The sequence below is a fragment of the Schistocerca nitens genome, chromosome 2, assembly GCF_023898315.1.
Source record: "Schistocerca nitens isolate TAMUIC-IGC-003100 chromosome 2, iqSchNite1.1, whole genome shotgun sequence".
Classification (NCBI taxonomy): Eukaryota; Metazoa; Arthropoda; class Insecta; order Orthoptera; family Acrididae; genus Schistocerca; species Schistocerca nitens.
Window position 1 is genome coordinate 4,793,427 of NC_064615.1, and position 15,017 is coordinate 4,808,443.

Consider the following 15,017-nt stretch of genomic DNA (forward strand, 5'->3'; position numbering starts at 1 on the left):
GTTCTTCTCGAAGTCTGTGGTGATCCTATCCACGTAATTAAGAAATCTAATAATGTATGACACGACCTGTTAGAACACCATATATGTTTTTTTCTGATGAGGAGTAAAGAAGTTTTCTTTACATGTCAAGATTTGTAATAAGAGGTAACAACCCCTCGACTCACTGGCGTTTCGCAGCTTAAAAAAGAACAAGTGTGTGGCGAAGTAATTCCTCCGAGTACAGCCAACCGTACACACATTACATCACGGTTTCACTTGGAAGGAAGCGGAATGAGGATGTCCTGCATGCTGTGGCAGGAAGCGATGCGTCCGAGTGATAGATGGACAGCCTTAAATAATTTGACCGGAGAGACTGTCCCGTGTTGAGCACTACAAGTATGTCGGCCACGAGTCAGTTTGCCGAAGTCCAGTTCGAAAGGAGTGAGGCTGTGAGGCTCAAGAACGTCAAGACGGAACACTACGTGTGCGTGCGCTCCGTGGGGTCGAAACACAGTCTGGAGGCAAAGCCGCTGCACCTGCTTGAGGACGACGAGGGTATGTGCGTAAACCTTAAGTTTCAGTGTTAGTTCAGTATAAAATGAATTTTGGGTGACATTCAAGATTTGGAATGAGTCTTAAAATTTATAATATTCAAACTACCGTGTTCCATCGACAACGCCTGACAACATGCGTCAGCGCATAGTCAATGCATGTGCGAACATTACGGAAGGCGAACTACTCACTGTTGAGAGAAATGTCGTCACACGTATTGCCAAATGCATTGAGGTTGACGGAGATCATTTTAAGCATTTATTGCATTAATGTGGTATTTACAGGTAATCACGCTGTACCATCATGCGTTCTCAGAAATGATAAGTTCACAAAGGTACATGTATCACATTGGAACAACCGAAATAAAATGTTCAAACGTACCTACGTTCTGTATTTTAATTTAAAAAAACCTACCTGTTACCAGCTGTTCGTCTAGAATTGTGAGCCATATGTTTGTGACAGCGCCATCTATCACAAAGCGAAAAAAGTGGTCCAACTAAAACATTCATATTTCTTTACGTACTACACGAATACGTAATAAAAAATGGAGGTTCCTATTTAAATAGCGCAGTTGATATCCTTTGACCTATGGCAGCGCCATGTAGGGGCCAACCGTAGCGCCATCTGGTGTCCCCCTTCAAGCTAGACAAGTTTCGTTCTTTGTAGTTTTTCGTTTGACGTTTATTTCGTGAGATATTTTGCCCGGTCACGATCAATGGACCACCCTATATATATATATATATATATATATATATATATATATATATATATATACTCCTGGAAATTGAAATAAGAACACCGTGAATTCATTGTCCCAGGAAGGGGAAACTTTATTGACACATTCCTGGGGTCAGATACATCACATGATCACACTGACAGAACCACAGGCACATAGACACAGGCAACAGAGCATGCACAATGTCGGCACTAGTACAGTGTATATCCACCTTTCGCAGCAATGCAGGCTGCTATTCTCCCATGGAGACGATCGTAGAGATGCTGGATGTAGTCCTGTGGAACGGCTTGCCATGCCATTTCCACCTGGCGCCTCAGTTGGACCAGCGTTCGTGCTGGACGTGCAGACCGCGTGAGACGACGCTTCATCCAGTCCCAAACATGCTCAATGGGGGACAGATCCGGAGATCTTGCTGGCCAGGGTAGTTGACTTACACCTTCTAGAGCACGTTGGGTGGCACGGGATACATGCGGACGTGCATTGTCCTGTTGGAACAGCAAGTTCCCTTGCCGGTCTAGGAATGGTAGAACGATGGGTTCGATGACGGTTTGGATGTACCGTGCACTATTCAGTGTCCCCTCGACGATCACCAGTGGTGTACGGCCAGTGTAGGAGATCGCTCCCCACACCATGATGCCGGGTGTTGGCCCTGTGTGCCTCGGTCGTATGCAGTCCTGATTGTGGCGCTCACCTGCACGGCGCCAAACACGCATACGACCATCATTGGCACCAAGGCAGAAGCGACTCTCATCGCTGAAGACGACACGTCTCCATTCGTCCCTCCATTCACGCCTGTCGCGACACCACTGGAGGCGGGCTGCACGATGTTGGGGCGTGAGCGGAAGACGGCCTAACGGTGTGCGGGACCGTAGCCCAGCTTCATGGAGACGGTTGCGAATGGTCCTCGCCGATACCCCAGGAGCAACAGTGTCCCTAATTTGCTGGGAAGTGGCGGTGCGGTCCCCTACGGCACTGCGTAGGATCCTACGGTCTTGGCGTGCATCCGTGCGTCGCTGCGGCCCGGTCCCAGGTCGACGGGCACGTGCACCTTCCGCCGACCACTGGCGACAACATCGATGTACTGTGGAGACCTCACGCCCCACGTGTTGAGCAATTCGGCGGTACGTCCACCCGGTCTCCCGCATGCCCATTATACGCCCTCGCTCAAAGTCCGTCAACTGCACATACGGTTCACGTCCACGCTGTCGCGGCATGCTACCAGTGTTAAAGACTGCGATGGAGCTCCGTATGCCACGGCAAACTGGCTGACACTGACGGCGGCGGTGCACAAATGCTGCGCAGCTAGCGCCATTCGACGGCCAACACCGCGGTTCCTGGTGTGTCCGCTGTGCCGTGCGTGTGATCATTGCTTGTACAGCCCTCTCGCAGTGTCCGGAGCAAGTATGGTGGGTCTGACACACCGGTGTCAATGTGTTCTTTTTTCCATTTCCAGGAGTGTATATTCTGTGTGTGTGTGTGTACATATACAGAGTATTCATTTTAACTGAAGACATTGAAGTATCTCGAAAACTACATATCAGATGAAAAAAAGTTATAATTGTTTGTCTCGGCGGGGGCACTGATAAGATACCACACTCGATCCCCCACGCAACCACGTGCGAGGGGGGTGTCGGACAACTTTGAACTCTTTAATGGGACCTCCCCCCCCCTTTTATGGCAGATTATGATTCGACTGCAAAATCTACATATGCTTTGGATGAAACATTTTCTTCGTTTCGCCACAGATGGTGCTGTAATCGGAATAATTGAAATCGGTACTAACCGTAATTTACGACATGCCTTTAAATATCCAACGGCACGTGGGACGCCACCCCATGCTGCGAGGGCAGTACAGGCCAGTATTTCATAACTTGCACTTGGAAACCCCATTCGCAACGCTGTATTCCTCCGACATATCGAGCAGGGCGCTAACCGACGCGCCACTATCGCTGCGGCTCGAGGCGAACGCAACTCTAATTTTCCAATTAGAGTAAGTGTTCTATCGTTGTGCCGCCAACTTCAGTACACTCATTGATCCGCTTTACAAAAAACTGTACACAGAACACAAGTATATCTGCGGGAATGTCAGCACAGGCATTTCCGATGCAGTAGACCATGTCTTCAGAGCCTGTCGACACTCGGTGGTACACCCTGTCTTTTAAATATCCCCACAGAAGGAAACCCGGCGACGTCAATTCCGGCGACCTAGGGGGCCAATTAACCTCTGAAGATCGACTGACCAGTGTGAACACAGTCTAATTCCTCCCATGCTTCAATTGTCTCGCTGGACAGCCGTCGAGGTGGAACTAAGTACCTTGCCGAACGTCCAGCACAACATACTGTGGGTTCTGGTGCACCGGCGCTAGCACAGCTACTCATGTTCATAAATTGAGGATAATGCTGATACCCGGTGAAACAACGCTCTGGTACTGAGCGAGGTGGCGCAGTGGTTAGCACACTGGACTCGCATTCGGGAGGACGACGGTTCAATCCCACGTCCGGCCATCCTGATTTAGGTTTTCCGTGATTTCCCTAAATCGCTCCAGGCAAATCCCTGGATGGTTCCTTTGAAAGGGCACGGCCGACTTCCTTCCCCGTCCTTCCCTAATCCGATGAGACCAATGAACTCGCTGTTTGGTCTCTTCCCGCAAACAATCCAATACAATCTAACGCTCTGGTGGGCGGTTTTCGAGTTGAAATCACCTCGGGGTATGACCATGCGGTGCATTTGACCTGCGGTCGTCGCACGGTGGTGCTGGCAGCAGTCCACATATGCACAGTTCTGTTGGTGCATATCAGAGTAGGGTTCAGCGAGTAAGTGTGCAGACGTTTTCAGACGTGCTAATGGTATCTGTGTGTTGAAAATGGACCAGAGAACACATACTGATGACCCTGTGAGGGGTAGAATACTAGGGCGACTGGAGGCTGGTCAAACACTGCAGGTCGTAGCACGGGCCCTCCGTTTGCCACAAAGTGTGATCTCAAGATTATGGCGACGACTCCAGCAGACAGGCAACGTGTCCAGACGCTACAGTACGGGACGTCCACAGTATACAACACCAATGGAAGACCGATATCTCACCATCAATGCCCGCAGAGGTCAAGGAGTACTGCAGGTAGCCTTGCTCGGGACCTTAACGCAGCCACTGCAACAGTTGTCTCCAGACACACAGTCTACAGACGACTGAACAGGCATGGTTTATTCGCCCAGAGACCTGTAAGGTGCATTCCACTGACCCCTGGCCACAGGAGAGCCCGTAAAGCCTGGTGTCAAGGACACAGTACATGGTCGTTGGAACAGTGGTCCCAGGTTATGTTCACGGACGAGTCCAGGTATAGTCTGAACAGTGATTCTCACCCGGGTTTTCATCTGGCGTGAACCAAGGACCAGGTACCACCCCCTTAATGTCCTTGAAAGGGACCTGTATGGAGGTCGTGGTTTGATGGTGTGCGGTGGGATTATGATTGGTGCTCGTACAGCCCTGCATGTCTTTGACAGAGGAACTGTAACAGGTCAGGTGTATTGGGACGTCATTTTGCAACAGGATGTCCGCCTTTTCAGGGGTGCAGTGGGTCCCACCTTCCTCCTGATGCATGATAACGCACGGCCCCACCGAGCTGCCACCATGGAGGAGTACCTTGAAACAGAAGTTATCAGGCGAATGGAGTGGCCTGCCTGTTCTCCAAACCTAAACCCCATCGAGCACGACTGGGATGCTCTTGGTCGACGTATCGCTGCAAGTCTTCAAACCCCTAAGACACATCAGGAGCTCCGACAGGCGCTGGTGCAAGAATGGGAGGCTATACCCCAGCAACTGCTCGACCACCTGATCCAGAGTATACTAACCCGTTGTGCGGCCTGTGTACGTGTGCATGGTGATCATATCCCATACTGATGTCGGGGCACATGCGCAGGAAACAGTGGCGTTTTGTAGTACATGCGTTTCGTGACGGTTTTCTCAACTTATCACCAATATCGTGGACTGACAGATCTGTGTCGCGTGTGTTCCCTATGCGCCTATGCTAGGAGCGCCGGTTTTGTGTAATGCCACGTTGTGTGGCACCACATTCTGGAATTATCCTTAATTTATGAGCATGAGTGTATTTCATCAGCTAATCCTGTAACACGTTTGCTTCGTTTCCTTTTGTCGGTCTGTATGCTGCCATCACACATAAAGGCGTTTACAACCTTGTAAAAGAACGAACGAGACTGGACTTTCCTTGGAAAACATTTGGTATACAAGGCAACACGAGCCTCAACAATTCTACATTCTCCGTAAATCAGGATTGTTTCAATTTGTTCTCCTGTGGCTGCAACATTCATCGTCCACTTGTACGTCTTTTCTCCAGATCATAGGAAGATGAACTGGCAGTAAACACTGGGCAAGTATTGTATGTTTAGAGCTCCCATTTTTTCTACGTCTGCAAGATACACGAGCTGCCGCCGTAATGTACTGTTGTCTGTTATGCTACTTCGTAGTTCGCTACAAGGCCACGGTGGTGCATCGATTAGTCCTCTGTTCGATATGTCGGACGAATACAACGTCGCGAATGGGGTTTCCAGTTAGAAGTTATGAAATACTGGCCAGTCATACCTTCGCAGCATGGAGGTTGTGTCCCACGTGCCGTTGGATGTTCAAGGGCTGTTGAGTAGCATGTCGTAAATTGCGATTGTCTACCCATTTCTATTCCTCCGATTGCAGCGCCATCTGTGGTGAATGGAAGAAAATGCTTCAGACAAACCGTATGTAGATTTTGCTGTAGAATTGTAATCCGCTTTAAAAAACGGGGTGGGGTGGCGGGTCGGGTGTGGTATCGTTGGATATTCCTCTCCGAGACAAACAAAGTGGAACTATAACTTTTTTTATCCGATGTGTAGTTTTGAGATATTTCAGTGTCCTCAGTTAATGTGGGCACCTTGATATACAGGGTGGTCCATTGATAGTGACCGGTCTAAATACCTCATGAAATAAGCATCATACGAAAAAACTACAAAGACGAAACTCGTCTAGTTTGAAGGGGAAACCAGATGGCGCTATGGTTGGCCCACTAGATGGCGCTGCCATAGGTCAAACGGATATCACCTGCGTTTTTTTAAATAGGAACCCCCATTTTTATTACATATTCGTGTAGTACGTAAAGAAATATGTATGGTTTAGTTGGACTATTTTTTTCGCTTTTTGGTACATGGCGCTGTAATAGTCACAAACGTATAAGTACGTGGTATTACGTAACATTCCGCCAGTGCGGACGGTATTTGCTTCGTGATACATTTCAATGGACCGTTTACCATCGATATCGTGTTGATGTATGGCTATTGATCAAAATGCCCAACAGGCGTGTGCTATGTATGCTGCTCGGTATCCTGGACGACATCAAGTAAGTGTCCGGAGCGTTCGCCGGATAGTTACGTTATTTAAGGAAACAGGAAGTGTTCAGACACATGTGAAACGTCAGCCACGACCTGCAACAAATGATGATGCCCAAGTAGGTGTTTTAGCTGCTGTTGCGGCTAATCCGCACATCAGTAGCAGACATATTGCGCGAGAATTGCGAATCTCATAAACGTCGGTGTCGAGAATGCTACATCAACATCGATTGCACCCGTACCATATTTCTATGCACCAGGAATTGCATGGCGACGACTTTGAACCTCGTGTACAGTTCTGCCACTGGGCACAAGAGAAATTACGGGACGATGCCAGATTTTCTGCACGCGTTCTATTTAGCGACGAAGCGTCATTCGCCAACAGCGGTAACGTAAACCGGTATAATATGCACTTTTGGGCAACGGAAAATCCACGATGGCTGCGACAAGTGGAGCATCAGCGACCTTGACGGGTTAATGTATGGTGCGGCATTATGGCAGGAAGGATAATTGGCCCCCACTTTATCGATGGCAGTTTAAATGGTGCAATGTTGATTTCCTACGTAATGTTCTACCGATGTTACTACAAGATGTTTCACTGCATGACAGAATGGTGATGCACTTCCAACATGGTGGATGTCCGTCACATAGCTCGCGTGCGGTTGAAGCGGTATTGAATAGCATATTTCATGGCAGGATCTGCCGTCCCCGGATTTTCTTCTGTGGGGAAAGTTGAAGGATATTTGCTATCGTGATCCACCGACAACGTCTGACAACATGCGTCAGCGCATTGTCAATGCATGTGTGAGCATTACGGAAGGCGAACTACTCGCTGTTGAGAGGAATGTCGTTACACGTATTGGCAAATGCATTGAGGTTGACGGACATCATTTTGAGCATTATTTGCATTAATGTGGTATTTACAGGTAATCAATCTGTAACAGCGTGCATTCTCAGAAATGATAAGTTCACAAAGGTACATGTATCACATTGGATCAACCGAAATAAAATGTTCAAACGTACCTACTTTCTGTATTTTAATTTAAAAAACCTACCTGTTACCAACTGTTCATCTAAAATTGTGAGCTATATGTTTGTGACTATTACAGCGCCATCTATCACAAAGTGAAAAAAGTGGTCCAACTAAAACATTCATATTTCTTTACGTACTACTCGAATATGTAATAAAAAATGGGGGTACCTATGTAAACAGCGCAGTTGATATCCTTTTGGCCTATGGCAACGCCATGTAGCGGGCCAACCATAGCGCCATCTGGTTTCCCCCTTCAAACTAGACGAGTTTTGTTCTTTGTAGTTTTTTCGTTTGACGCTTATTTCGTGAGATATTTGGCTCGGCCACGATCAATGGACCACCCTGTATACATATATATAAAGTTTTGGTAAAAGTGGGCAGGAAATCGAGATGATTGGTTTTTAACGATTCGCCTATCTTTGTGGCAGATATAGTTACAAGGAAACAACTACAGCATTGGCGGATTGGTATATCTTTAAGAGGATTGGTCGCCGACATTCTTGGCGGAAATAGGTGAGCAATAAGGCCTTTACTGACCACAAATTAAAGACTTTGTCTCTGGACGAATAGCTGAACGTATCGGCACTCCGCTGGCTTTGCTCTCAACTGGAACAACAGACTCCATTGGCTGTGTGAGGTCCAATGTTCGAGTCCTCGGGAGAGCTGTTCTAGCGCCGTAGTTGATGGCCGTAGTAGGTGTCACCGATCTGCTCGTATCGCACAGACGTCAATGTTGAACATAATTTGCATCTTCGTCATGGTAGGACCATATGAACTAGAAATTCAGAATAGTGTTCAGATTTAATTTCCCACGTTCGCCTGTGCACGCTCAGTTGCGTGGGCTTCTCGGTTTCACCAGTCAGACCAATTAGCGTGATCACAAGCGCAGGCTTCCGGGTCATTTGTCACCGTCAATACAATTCTTCTGTGTATGTGTCTGCATTTTCAATATGTAAAATTATTCCAGGCTTCTGCCACTGTTGCAAATGGCCTTCCTCAGGGTGTTTTGCTTAAAATGCACTCACGTACACTCAATAATTTTACTGACAACCACTCTAACAGATGTGGAGCTAGGTCGAGGTAGCCTTCACAAACTCAGGTATATGATCATGAGCTAAAACCGACCCTTACCAAGTAACTTTGCCAACCGATAGATCACTTACCTACATCTCGTAGTTAATATTCCATGTTCGTAATTTAATGACTTATTGAGATGCTTGTTCATTCTCGTGCCTTTTTGTAATAAACTTAAGGTTACACTTAAATCATGTCTTTGATTCGAGTAGATAGTTTCTCCCTGGTCATATCTAATAAACACATCAAAAAAAGTTTTGCATCCCCTCGGTTCCGAGAGTTCCGGAACCTGTACAGAAAATTAGAATAGGGAGAAAAATAAACATAATTTCCGCCCTTTTTATTGCTCATGTAAATCACATGTTGCTGTTGTACCACCATACTGCGAGACCTTCAGAGGTGGTGGTCCAGATTGCTGTACACATCGGTACCTCTAATACCTAGTAGCACGTCCTCTTGCATTGATGCATGCCTGTATTCCTCTTGGCATACTATCCACAAGTTCATCAAAGCACTGTTGGTCCAGATTGTTCCACTCCTCAACGGCGATACGACGTAGATTCCTCAGAGTGGTTGGTGGGTCACGTCGTCCACAAATAGCCCTTTTCAATCCATCCCAGGCATGGTAGATGAGGTTCATGTCCGGAGAGCATGCTGGCCACCCTAGTCGAGTGATGTCGTTATCCTGAAGGGGGTCATTCACAAGATGTGTACGATGCGGGCGCGAATTGTCGTCCATGAATGCGAATGCCTCGCCAATATGCTGCGGATATGGTTGCACTGTCGCTCGGAGGATGGCATTCACGTATCGTACAGTCGTTACGGCGCCTTCCATGACCACCAGCGGCGTACGTCGGCCCCATATAATGCCACCCCAAAACAGCAGGGAACCTCCACCTTGCTGCACTCACTGTACAGTGCGTCTAAGGCGTTCAACCTGACCGGATGGCCTCCAAACACGTCTCCGACGATTGTCTGGTTGAAGGCATATGCGACACTCATCGGTGAAGGGAACGTGATGCAAATCCTGAGCGGTCCATTCGGCATGTTGTTGGGCCCATCTGTACCGCCCTGCATGGTGTCGCGGTTGCAAAGATGGACCTCGCCTTGGACGTCGGGAGTGAAGTTGCGCATCATGCAGCCTATTGCGCACAATTTGAGTCGTAACACGACGTCCTGTGGCTGCACGAAAAGCATTGTTCAACATGATGGCGTTGCTGTCAGGGTTACTGCGAGCCATAACACGTAGGTAGCGGTCATCCGCTGCAGTAGTAGCCCTTGGGGCGGCCTGAGCGAGGCATGTCATCGACAGTTCCTGCCTCTCCATATCTCCTCCATGTTCGAACAACATCGCTTTGGTTCACTCTGAGATGCCTGGACACTTCCCTTGTTGAGAGCCCTTCCTGGCACAAAGTAACAATTCGGTCGCGATCGAAACGCGGTATTCACCGTCTAGGCATGGTTAAACTACAGACAACACGAGCCGTATATCTTCCTTCTGGGGGAATGACTGGAATTGATCGGCTGTCGAACTCCCCCCCCCCCCCCCCCCCCCCGGCTAATAGGCGCTACTCAAGCATGGTTGTTTACATTTTTTTTACATCTTTGAGCGGATTTAGTGACATCTCTGAACAGCCAAAGGGACTGTGTCTGTGGTACCATATCCACAGTCAACGTCTATCTTCAGGGGTTCTGGGAGCCGGGGTGACGTAAAACTGTTTTTGGTGTGTGTATTTTTCAATGATAAAACGCATATTCCCCACCTTAAGGATCACTGCTAGCGCTAATCATTTCGTTACGTACATTTATTCCAGCATTGGGTCTCACGGGTGCGTCTGTATCACAATCAGTTTTTATACAACAAACTTTACTCACACACACGAGGGGTTTCCAAAGTTACACCTATTCTTGGTTCACTACTCAACGTTTGGTGCATTATATGAACTATGCGCTTGGTTTCGATGAAGCAGCACATTAAAATTTTCGTAATGGAACCATTTGCGTGTGAATTCGTTGGATTTTTGTCTTTCCGACTCATCACTTGTGAGCTAAGGCAAGTAAATACAGGTCTGCTTGATAATGGCACACAACTTCTCAGTAAAGAGCATGTCAAAAATTTAAAAAAATTATAATGTATTGTTTACATTGAAGACCCTGTAGCAGAAAAAAGATGGTGATGTTACGACAAAGCTGGCACTACAGGCAAGCACAACACTATTACGGTTTAGTTTACCGCTGCTGATGAGGTCATTAAATGTGGAACACATTCGAACTGGGGGAGGAAATCGGCCGTATCGCTTTCAGAGGGAACGCCAAGGCACTAACAGACTTTGGAAAACCTGGAAAACCTGTATCTGGGTGACTCGCTGTGTAACTAAACCCCGTCCTCCTAAATGCGAGTGCAGTGTATCTTAGAAGTGCTCAAGCTTTTGAGGTAACTGTTGCTGCAGCTCGATTAGTACGAGAAAAAAAAAATACGATCGCTGTGAAGTGTAACAGCTGTGGGCTCTACAATGAGTTTTACGGTTGCTGTTTTTGAACGCTCATCAGTATGGCAGTTGTTAATGTGAAGTCTTCAGATGTAGAAAACCAAGTAGTGAACCGAATTTCATGGTCCCATTTGGAAGAACATTGAATAGTAATTTGCACATAGGAAACGCTGTCCAGTATTGAAGCACGCACGAAAGACGAATTTTTATTCGAATTTCTTTGCGTGATTTTATTACTTTCATTCAATAATACCTTGTGACAAATGATGTAATAAACTAATGAGTGTTATCTAAGTCTGTTGTCTTTCATGAACCTCACACAACCGATTATTGAATAATACTAATGTTGAAACAATGCTTTACGGACAAGGCGAAGAATAATTATCAACCAAGTGTGACAATATGGCAGGAACCTTATAGCCTCATATATAAGACTATGATAATTAGTGTTATAGCTTAAAGAATATGTGAAATATTTTTTACTCATTTTGCATTTCACGCTACAATTCGTAATTAAGTTTTTCCTGAGACGTCCGTTTCAGTATGTGACTAGGATTATTAGATACTGTGGTTGAATTTGATTTGAATAATTTTCAAAACTTGACATTACAACGACCTTGTATGCAGTAAAATGGATAAAGCTGAAGAGTCACGCTGTCATTACATTAATGCCACATTGTCTCAACATTTTAAGTGCCTTACTTACATCCATTTTTGAAGAGTGACAAATTTCCCTGATTATTTCACTAATGTGAGACTGAATTCTTTTTCTTTTTTTTTACATTTCAGTTACATTCAAATTTTATTTCTATAGAACAGCTGACATTGAAGACACCCAGCTTGTTCTACCAAGACATGAAGCTACCCAGAAATATATTAGCATGGACAAGAAATACAGACTAAATCTTAAAGATGATCCATATGAGACGGTAAGATCACTTGTATCTGGTTTTAAGCCAGTCCAGTTTATAGTAGATACAGCCAATTAAAATATGCCATTAAACACTGTAAAATAAAAAGAGCAACTTTTGTACAGTATTGAAGAATTATTCTCTGTTAATAGAACTGAGCTGCCGCTCAGTGCCATGAAAATAATAGCAACTCTGCGATTTAAATGCACTGTGTTGCAGTACTGATTTTATAGTTGTGTTACTATTAGTAAGTATAATGTGATCTAGTTCTTCACTCAAGTACGTTTTTGTGTGGTATACATTTTTGGTCAAATGTCCGAATGTAAAGAAAACATGACTCCATGTAAATTACTCGACATTTTCTTGTCTGAATTTTATAATTCAAAAGAAAAGTAGAAAATGAACAAATGGAGTATCAGACTGACCAGAATGATGTCCAGCTTCGCAAACAAGGGTTTATTTGATTTAACGTAATCGGAGTAATTTAGAAATCCTTAAACAGTGATACAAGGGAAAGTTTTTACCGAATTTTCGAAGCCAAACGAAGAGTGGGAAACTGGCAAATGAGCCATCAAACTGATCACTGACGTGTCTAGTATTGCAGAAGAGGGTTTAACTGCTTGAAAGACATCATGGCAATTGAGAGAAACTTGATTTGAGGGAAAATTAAAATATTTCACGAACTTCTGCTGCTATCTACACTGGTGTCCAAAATGTAAAGCAACAAACCGCTATTTCCCCGTCCTGTGTCTAATTCACGACATAATCACAAAAACTGTCAAACACATGTCCGTTCCATCGTATTCTGCACGGAAGATGGTATTCCGATCAACGGATAACCATGGCAACGATGACGTCAGTGCACCTATGAAACGAGGTAGTGTTCATCGGATAGCCCCACATCCACAGTCGTTGTGTACACAGACCAGACGGTGCTGTGTGCCACAGAGAAGATGCCTGTTAGACTCTCTGCAGTTGAGGGCCAGAGACAGGAAGGAAGGAGAACAGTCATAAGCTGATGTGGCCCGACAGCTTAGTGTGAATCGTCCTGTCGTTTCTCGGATGTGGCGACAGTGTATACAAACCGAAACTGTATCCCAAAGACCAGGGCAGAGCCGAGAGCCGCCCACTTGTGACTTCCGAAGAGAGGACCGTTATTCGGCTGTAAGGGCACGACACAACCGCCTTAAAGGCCTGGCCAGACAGAATGCGGCCTGGCCGTCCGGCCTGTGGCCTTGAACCGCAGCCGGCAGGCCGCACTGTCGAATCGCTCGTTACTGTATGGCGGCGGTCAGACAGGGTGCGGCTCTGACGCACCGGCAGCCGGCCTGCCGCACCGGCCGCCGCCGGGTTGTCACAGATCACAGACTCGCCGCAAGCCGGAGCGGCTGCGTGCCTCTGTTGGCGCACTCAACTGCTCTGTGGTCACACTGGAAGCAGCGGCGTGAGGCGGTTTTTGTCTTGCAGCTCGTTGGGCATGCATCATGGACACAGAAAGACTTATAGAGGAGGTGAGACAATACAACTTTTTGAACGATACACGCGATCCTGATTTGGAGGTAGAATACTTTTGCCCTCGATATACTCTTGATAGAAAGCTGAATTCTCAGAAATACTGTTGTCACTGTGACGTCCATAATTTCCAATATCAACTACTGTAAACTCGTAGTATGAATCAACGATCGCCAGGAGAACCAGCAAAATATATTGTTTGTAACAGAAGACCTGGGATCCACTATCCTTCGGGCATTTTAACCTGATATCTTTCCGTCTATGCTTCCAAGGCAGTTCGGAAACCCCCAAAATTCTAGAAATCCTTCTTCAGATTTCTTCCACATCTCTGTTGTAGGAGTAGGTAAATACTTGGGCTGTAGAACCGTCCATATTACCTGGCACACTTATTTCACAATTTCTGAAACTGTTGAACGTCCTAACCGAAAAGAAAAAGCTACGGTCTGGCGGCTATCGCCTGTAGTCAAGTACATGGAAAAGATTAAAATAAATTATGCCGATAGAACGAGTAGATAAGTTAACGACCAAAGATATGTTTGTTTAAATTCAATGACAATGTTATGAATACAATGAAACAAAACAATCTATTAAGTGGAAAGTTCTCTCTAGCGGGACATACGAAACTGGATGTTACTATCGTTTGCTGTATTCGAAAACACTGAAGATAAATTTATCACTCCACTCGTAACTACGTTGTGGGATAGCAGTTTCTTCCGCCGAGTCTGGAACCGCGCGACCGCTACGGTCGCAGGTTCGAATCCTGCCTCGGGCATGGATGTTTGTGTTGTCCTTAGGTTAGTTAGGTTTAAGTAGTTCTAAGTTCTAGGGGACTTATGACCTCAGCAGTTGAGTCCCATAGTGCTCAGAGCCATTTGAACCATTTGAACCATCTTCCGCCGAACCTTTCATATGATACAGCAAAACTGAAATGGAATAATTTATATGACTTCTGTTTGATGCACAAAGAGGCCACAAATGGTAAAACTTACCTCAAACAAATGGCTAGTCTGTGCCTTGTATCAATTGGCTTTCTCCACTTCGTTGCGCACTTCTCGGTGCTACCCTTTAATCAGGCGATGCAGTTCCTCAAAACGTTCTCGCGACGTACGAAAATATTTGAAGAACCTGAAAGTTCCTGGCAGATTAAAACTGTGTGCCCGACCGAGACTCGAACTCGGGACCTTTGCCTTTCGCGGGCAAGTGCTCTACCATCTGAGCTACCGAAGCACGACTCACGCCCGGTCCTCACAGCTTTACTTCTGGCAGTATCTCGTCTCCTACCTTCCAAACTTTACGGAAGCTCTCCTGCGAACCTATCTGCGTCAGGCTCTAGATCAATACACAGACGATGGTATTCTCCTAA

The 15,017-nt window shown here is 46.2% G+C and overlaps 1 protein-coding gene across 1 annotated transcript in view; it reads left to right on the forward strand.

The window, feature by feature from the left end:
• Positions 1-345: 345 nt before the first annotated feature.
• Positions 346-15,017, forward strand: part of LOC126234238 (uncharacterized) — a 33,064-nt gene continuing 18,392 nt past the window's right edge. Inside the window, exons 1-2 of the mRNA XM_049942929.1 lie at positions 346-534; positions 12,021-12,160. Coding sequence (XP_049798886.1) covers positions 378-534; positions 12,021-12,160 — 297 coding nt within the window. The 5' untranslated portion in view covers positions 346-377. The remainder of the gene's footprint in view (positions 535-12,020; positions 12,161-15,017) is intronic.